Below are 8,310 nucleotides of genomic sequence, written 5' to 3'. Positions count from 1 at the left end.
GTATATGATAAGCCTACAGAGACAATGGTGTCTATCCCTGGGAAGTTTTCATTGTAACATGTGATCATTACTACCCTGGAGGTTCTATCTGATTTTAATTTTTTCCCCTTCATACTTGGTCTATCTCTGTTGAGTCAGATTTCTTACATTCTAATATTGGGGGAAGGGTGGAGATTTGAAAAGAGGGGAAGGGTTGGTTAGTACATGGCCAGTCAAGGTAAAGATGACTGCAATAATCACCAGAAATCTCTGCAGAACTATAGAGGCCTCCTGGGACTAATCCTGAAGAGCTCTGACTGAAGTTTGCTTTATTTTGCCTATACCAACTGTATCAAGTAGAATTCAGTCCATGGCTTGCAGACTTGGAGGTGGAGATGGGGTGGAGAGCGTAAATTCTATTTCTGCAGGTAAAACCAGAGCACAGTGAGCCCAAACCCCTTTCAACCCGGGTGGCATAACTGAGTCCAACTGCTACCGTCCCCCGGGACAACGGAGCAAGGAGGGGCGGGCAGGATGGGGCTGCCTTCAGCCTCCTGCAGGATGCCTGGCAACTACTTTCTTAGTGGTCCTTAAGGTCTAATCGCGGTTAAGGCACTAACTAAACTCATTCTTCAGTCTCCTTCTCCAAGTGCTCCTGGAAAATTGCTCAGTTTGCACGCAGAAGTAGGCTCAGGATCCATTCTTTGCAGCAGCACAATGTAGGTCAGAGCGCATGAACGAAATCGCTACTCGTGAACACAATAGCTATTTTGTTATTGCAAGGTATCCACAACCACTACTACAAAGATTAGCACCTCGCTTTACTTAGGGGGAAAAAAATCCTGGTCCTATTCAGCAGTTTCCCCGCACATGGAGAGTTCGTCCCTCCCCCAGTCAACAGGGCTGTTCTTCCCTAGGAAGTTATTTGAGAATTCTCCAAGGATTTAGGTTTTCACTCCAAAGCTTTCACAACTTCTACCTGGCGGGGTGCGTAGGGGTGGGGGTGGCGAAGCTAAATGTCCCTGTGCTTCAAAGAGCCTGGTATTGGTAGAAACACATTGGCCTTCTAATCACAGTGCGTCCTTCCCCTTAGAGAGAAGTCTGGGGAAAGCAAATCCCTACACCCAGCCATCATTTCCATTCTTGCGTTTTCAAAAGATCAAAAAACGGAAAGGACCGGCAGGTTGGCAAACCCCAAAGAAGGACTGCCCATTAAGTCGGCGTCCTTGGGATCTCAGCAGCCGACGACCCCAATTCAAAGCGATCGTGGGAAACCCCAGGGAAAAATGGTTAACTTGCAGAGGGACAGGATTACAGGGTGCAGGCTGCAGGGAAGTACCGGGGGCAGAGGGCCTGGTAGGAAGGACTTTCCAGCCACTCGGCGCTCATCAAAAAGTTCCCTGTCCGTGACCCCAGTGCCTCATCGCAGGGAGTTTCTCCGATGAACCCCAGCTCAGGGTTTAGACTTCTTTTTCCCCCTAGCAGAGGACGAAGCCAGTTCTCTTTTCTGGTCTGACTGGCTTGGAAATTCCCCGCGCCAGACCCCGCCCCAGAGAAATCCCCAGCCAGCGTTTATAAGGGCGCTGGGGCGGCGCTGCGGAGCCCACAGCAGCCGGCGCCGCCGTCCCGTCCGCCAGCGCTCCAGCGAGGAAGCAGCGCGCAGCCCGCGGCCCAGCGCACCCGCAGCACCCCCAGCTCGCCCGAGCCATGTTCCAGGCAGCCGAGTGGGCCATGGAGGGCCCCCGCGATGGGCTGAAGAAGGAACGGCTGCTGGACGACCGCCACGACAGTGGCCTGGACTCTATGAAGGACGAGGAGTACGAGCAGATGGTCAAGGAGCTGCGGGAGATCCGCCTAGAGCCGCAGGAGGCGCCGCACGGCGCCGAGCCCTGGAAGCAGCAGCTCACCGAGGACGGGGACTCGTAAGTGGCGCAGGCCCCGGGACACGGGTCATCGGGAGGACCGGACGCGCGCGGGCGGGGGTTGGGGGGTGCTGGGCCTGCAGCCCGAGCCCGGGGACAAGCGCTGCAGCCGGGCTAGCGCCGCGGCGCCCCGGGGCTCCTGCACCTCGCCGAACGCTGCAGGGCTGCAGGGCAGCGCGGGGCACCGGCCCGACTCGGAGGGGCAGCGGCTCGGCCCTGGTGGACCGCAGCGTCGCCACACGCCCCCCTCCCCCCAGACCCGTCCTCTAGGCTGGGGGCGGGGCGGCGGCGGGGACGCGAAGTCCCCGGTTGCATAAGGCGGGGCGGGAGTTTCTGGCCGCTGGCGGGCGCCTTGCAGCCGGGAGGGGAAGTACAGGGCGTTCCGAGCCGGCGGGAGGGCGGGGCGGTCTGGCCGGCGCCCGCCGAGGCCGGGGGGAGGGGGGCGGAAAGTCCCTGGGCGCCTGCCAGGAACACTCAGCTCATAATAACCTCGCGGAAAACACCGCGGCCTCGGCCTCCAGAAACCCCGGCCTTGCGCAATCCCCCGCAGCCCGCGCCTCCCTGGGCCCCAAGCGGTGCACTCACCACCCCTGGGGGTTTTTCCATCTTCCCCACAGGTTCCTGCACTTGGCCATCATCCATGAAGAAAAGGCACTGACCATGGAAGTGATCCGACAGGTGAAGGGAGACGTGGCCTTCCTCAACTTCCAGAACAACCTGCAGCAGGTGCGTGCTTGCCTGGCCCGGGCTCTCTCTGACCCTGGGACAGAGCCGATGTAGCAGAGTCACCCCAGATCCTTTCTGAATTAAGGGCCACTGGGCATTATTCACCCTCACCGTTTACTTCACATCAGCCCACATCCTAGAGAGGGAAGGAAATTCTATGGATTTGGTGAGGTCTTTATGACCCACCTGGAGCCTCTGCTATTTGCCAGCCCTCCCCACCCTCCTGCCTGGGAGGAGCAGCACCCAACCAGGAGACTTTGGGGATCGGGGAACTCGGGGTGTGGGTTTAATCCATGGCTTACTCTCTCTGGTCTCTCTTGCATTGGTAGACTCCACTCCACTTGGCTGTGATCACCAACCAGCCAGAAATTGCTGAGGCACTTCTGGGAGCTGGCTGTGATCCTGAGCTCCGAGACTTTCGAGGAAATACCCCCCTACACCTTGCCTGTGAGCAGGGCTGCCTGGCCAGCGTGGGAGTCCTGACTCAGGCCTGCACCACCCCACACCTCCACTCCATCCTGAAGGCTACCAACTACAATGGTATGTCTGCCTCCCTGCCCTGCCCCACCCCCTCAGAGGACAGGTGACATGGAGAAGGGGCAGGTGGGCCAACTAAGGAGCCCAGGAAAGAGCTTAAACTCCCAACCTGTGAAAGGTTGAGAAAAGATGTGTGCAGTATTCCTATTGGTTACCTTTATAAAGTCCCTTCAGAACCCAGAGTGTGGGTTCTTAAAATTCAGAAGACATGACTGTTTGTCCCATAAAATAATAGGTGAAAGGTGCTGCTTTAGGAGTGAGGGTTGAAACAAATGGTTATACTTTTTTCCTTTTGTTCTTCCAGGCCACACGTGTCTGCACTTAGCTTCTATCCATGGCTACCTGGGCATCGTGGAGCTTTTAGTGTCCTTGGGTGCTGATGTCAATGCTCAGGTGAGTGCTTCCTGCTTCCCATGTACTGAGTCAAGCTACTTGTGCTCATGTTGCAAGCAGAAATTCCAAATGCAGCCATAAGCATCTCAAATTCCTTTTGGTTTCAGGAGCCCTGTAATGGCCGGACTGCCCTTCACCTCGCAGTGGACCTGCAGAATCCTGACCTAGTGTCGCTTCTGCTGAAGTGTGGGGCTGATGTCAACAGAGTTACCTACCAGGGCTACTCCCCTTACCAGCTTACCTGGGGCCGCCCAAGCACCCGGATACAGCAGCAGCTGGGCCAGCTGACACTAGAAAACCTTCAGATGCTGCCAGAGAGTGAGGATGAGGAGAGCTATGACACAGAGTCAGAATTCACGGAGGATGAGGTGAGTCTGAACTGCTTCAGTATTCTGCGAAATTAATGAGGGGAGCCATTCCCTTCACCCTCCCAGGCCCCTAGAGCTGCTCTTCATCAGAAGAATGTCCACGTAATGAATCTCTCAAATTTCTGTGTATAACCAGTATCCCAAGAATGTGCCTTTTTTTTTTTAAATAGCTTACTCTTTTTTTAAAGAGAAGCATTAAAGGCCAACTCCCTCAGCCTGTACAGTTCATTATATTTGGGAGAATGGAGTCCAAGTGTTATTTCAGTAGCAGCTTCCCCATTCCAATAGTTTGGCAAAGCTCCGGAAGTTTAATGTTCTTTTTTTCCCCTTGTTTTCAGCTCCCCTATGATGACTGTGTGTTTGCAGGCCAGCGTCTGACATTATGAGCGAAAAGGGTCTGAAACAACATGGACTTGTATATTTGTACAAAAAGAGAGTTTTATTTTTCTAAAAAAAGAAAAAAAGAAGAAAAAATTTTAAAGGGTATACTTATATCCATACTGCACACTGCCTGGCCCAAAACATTTTACTGTGGTGGGATCAGCCCTCATTTTGTTACTTCTGTGAACTTTTTGTAGGGGACAAGAAAGATCATTGAAACTCCAAGAAAACTTCTTTTAAACTTCACCTTTGTGGGATTTTTGGAGAATGTTATCAAAAATTTCATGGAAAGACCACATTTTATAATATTTATTGTGCTTTGAGTGACTGACCCCAGTAGTATCCTGTGACATGTAACAGCCAGGAGTGTTAAACCTTTCAGTGGTGTGGGGTTAAAAGTTGCTACCTGTCAAGGTTTGTGTTACCCTCCTGTAAATGGTGTACATAGTGTATTGTTGGTAATTATTTTGGTACTTTTATTATGTATATTTATTAAACAGATTTTTACAAATGAGTTATTCTGATCAATTTTTTTGAGCTGCCATGGGCCTCCTGTTCTGAGTGGTTCCATCCTCTGGCAGAGGTGAAGGTAGATCATTGTAGGGGAGCAGGGAACTGCCAGCAGCTTCTCATACCTGACACCCAACCTCCAGCAAAGCTTTGCAGGCAGCCTGGGCACGGCGTGTGGGAGGGAGGCTGTTGCAAGATTATAGGAAATGCCAGTTTCAGGCTAGGGGTGGAAGTGTGCCTCTTGGCCTGTGGTTGGAGAGCTCTCTGTTGTCATTCTGTCATCCCCTTGATTTAAACTGTTCCAGGACCCTAACTTCCACTTCAGGAAATTATTTTGGCCAAGAAGAATATGCTGAATTCATATTATATAGAGCTGGGAAAGATCTCACTTATAGTACAGGAAGTTCCTAAGGACATAGGCTCAGAAATCAGACTGCACTGACATTTGTTAGCAGATGCTCTGCTCTGAGGCTTAGTTTTCTCATTTATTAGCTGGGCTATTGTGAAAATTACACAAGACAATCCACGTAAAATGCATAGCAGAGCGGAGGCATGTAGTGCTAAAGAAAAACAAGCTGTTACACAACATCCTGTATGTCATGCCAGGAGAAACAAGTCCAGAGAATGTCCTGTCCAGGGTCACCTTGCAGGAGAGGAAGGTGACCTACCTACCAATCTTTTAAGATTGGGTGGTTAAACATCTTTTAAGAGCAGTCCATCTCTAAATCTGTGTTTTGTTATTGGCTGTAGTAGAAATGTGGTAACAAAGCCTTGAAGGGTCTTGTCAGTTCAGTCTACTGATTGCACTGAATGATTCTACAGAAGCAAATATCACAAGAAATCAGTAATGTGAAACTTGGCTTAGATGCTCTATCTTGAGGTTTTCATCCCTAAAATGCCTCTCTTGCCTGGCTAGAAAGAAGAATAAAGATGGATACATGAAAAGCACAGACTGTACCACTATACAATAAGAAATCTGCATTTGGACCCTGTAAACATTTTTATTTAAAAAAACTTTTTTAGATGGGGTCTCACTCTGTTGCCCAGGCTGGGGTGCAATGGTGCAATCACAGCTCACTGCAGCCTCAAACTCCTGGGCCCAAGTGATCCTCCCAGCTCAGCCTCCTGAGTACCTGGAACTGCAAACTTGTACAACCATGCCTGACTAATTTTTTTTTATTTGTAAAGACAGGCTTTCCCTATGTTACCCAGGCTGGTCTGGAACTCCTGGGCTCAAGAGATCCACCCACTGTGGCCTCCCAAAGCGCTGGGATTACAGGCCTGAGCCACCACACCCAGCCAAAATATTTTAAAAAGAGGAAAAAGTGAAGTTATGCATTCTAGAAAATGCAGAGTAGTATATAAATGCAATTCATGTCCTTGACTTATACATAAGAAAAAATTACATTATCCCTTTCCTGATCCACAAACGATGTCAAGGTCAAAAGAATATGGTCACCTTCTTGGACCAAAAAGGAGGCAATATTTAGTGGTCTTCCACATATAAGGAGCATTACTACAGATTGGTTAAAGCCAGTTCTGCCCCAATTTTTTTTTTACCTGAGATGGAGTCTTGCTCTGTTACCCAGGCTGGAGTGCAGAGGCGCGATCTTGGCTCACTGTAACCTCTGCCTCCCAGGCTCAATCAATGCTCTATCTTGATTGAACCTTGATGAAACAATCAAGGTGCCTGTAATCCCTTGATAGCTGGCCTGTGGTTGGAGAGCTCTCTGTTGTCATTGTCATCCCCTTGATTTAAACTGTTCCAGGACCCTAACTTCCACTTTAGGAAATTATTTTGGCCAAGAAGAATATGCTGAGTAGCTGGGATTACAGGCACCCACCACCACACCCAGCTAATTTTTGTCATGTTAGTAGAGATGGAGTTTCACCATGTTGGCCAGGCTGGTCTCAAACTCCTGACTTCGTGATCTGCCCACCTCGGCCTCCCAAAGTGCTGGGATTACAGGCATGAGCCACCACACCTGGCCTTTTTTTTTTTTTTTTTTACCTTTTTCTGTTGCCTAGGCTGGAGTGCAATGGCATGATCTCAGCTCACTGCCACTCTCACCTTCCGGGTTCAAGTGATTCTCCCTGCCTCAGCTTCCCAAGTAGCTGGGATTACAGGTGCCTACCACCACATCCAGCTAATTTTTGTATTTTTAGTAGGGACGGGGGTTTCACTATGTTGGCCAGGTTGGTCTCGAACTCCTTGCCTCAGGTGATCCACCCACCTCGGCCTCCCAAAGTGCTGGAATTACAGGCTTGAGCCACCACACCTGGCCCTGCCCCATTTCTGTAGTGTCAGTCCATCTGGAACCCTGCACTGGCAGTCCCTCTAGCAGTCTTATTTGCTGTCAAAGCCCAGGTTCTTCATTCAAATTCCTTGTCCATCCCCAAGCACCTCAACGCAGATGTTAAATGACCAGCCACAGGAATTAGGTCAGTTAGGTTCAGCTCCCAGCTAAGTGGCAGAGGTAAGGTGGGAGTGGGGGCAATATCCCCATCCTCATCCTCAAAGGAACAATGGTTGGAAACTTGGCTCCCCAGTTTTGGAATGATGCCCTTAGTGCTTCTTTCTCAAACATGACTCTTCTTTCCTCTGAAAAGGGGTTAAATTTGTGCCAATTCACCCAAACACAGTCTCTAGTTTTGTGTTAGGTTGGAGAAACAGGACAAAATGTGCCATCTCCCCATCCCCAATCTCCTTAGTGGCCAGTTCTTGCATAGGGGCATCACCCTCCATGGTCACAGCAGGAGAGGGCTCCTTCTCACCCACCTGGGCCCAGACTCCCACCTTTCTCCACCTCAGCTTTTTTTCTTTCTAGATCCCAAACCTCATTAAAGGTTCTGTCATCTGCATAAATCTCGAGGTAGCTGGGCTCAGTTAAGCACTAAAGGCTGCAGCGGTTCTTCCTTATTCTCTGGTTCTTCTCCCCATTTCTCATCTCCTTTTCTTTTTCTTTCTTGGAGATAGGGTCACATTCTCTTGCCCAGGCTGAAGTGCAGTGGTGCAATCTCAGTTTATTGCAACCTCTGTCTCCTGGGTTCAAGTGATTGTCCTGCATCAGCTTCCTACGTAGCTGGGATTATAGGTGCACACCACCACACCTGGCTAATTTTTATATTTTTAGTAGAGACAGGGTTTCACTGTGTTGGCCAGGCTGGTCTCAAACTCCTGAACCTCAGGTCATCTGCCCGCATTGGCCTCCCACACTGCTGGGATTACAGGTATGAGCCACCACACCCTGCCCTCCCTGCTTTTCTTTTTGTTTTAAATTTATTACTTTTCTGCCCTGCCTGTTGGTTAGGTGACTGGAGTTACCTAAAGGAAAATTTTAGAAGGAAACATTCTAATCTGTAGAAAGTCTTCAAATTCCTAGGCAAACAAGAGAAAAAGCTCTCAAAGCAAATAGGCCAGCAGGAGAGCCTTCTTTAATGCACTTTGATTTCCTCTAAGAAGTTACAGGTCGTGTAGGGACAGGTAGGAACTA

At 50.0% G+C, this 8,310-nt stretch overlaps 1 protein-coding gene across 1 annotated transcript; it reads left to right on the top strand.

The window, feature by feature from the left end:
- The first annotated feature begins 952 nt into the window (after positions 1–952).
- NFKBIA (NFKB inhibitor alpha) lies at positions 953–4,820 on the top strand. The gene is made up of 6 exons (XM_017530823.1): positions 953–1,901; positions 2,519–2,627; positions 2,957–3,167; positions 3,469–3,557; positions 3,665–3,925; positions 4,264–4,820. The coding sequence occupies exons 1-6, from the start codon at positions 1,687–1,689 to the stop codon at positions 4,309–4,311; spliced, it is 933 nt and encodes a 310-aa protein (XP_017386312.1). The 5' UTR covers positions 953–1,686; the 3' UTR covers positions 4,312–4,820.
- Positions 4,821–8,310: the final 3,490 nt, after the last annotated feature.

The sequence above is a fragment of the Cebus imitator genome, unplaced genomic scaffold (genome assembly GCF_001604975.1).
Source record: "Cebus imitator isolate Cc_AM_T3 unplaced genomic scaffold, Cebus_imitator-1.0 Scaffold69, whole genome shotgun sequence".
In the NCBI taxonomy this organism is placed as follows: domain Eukaryota; kingdom Metazoa; phylum Chordata; class Mammalia; order Primates; family Cebidae; genus Cebus; species Cebus imitator.
This window is presented reverse-complemented; position numbering and strand designations above follow the sequence as displayed.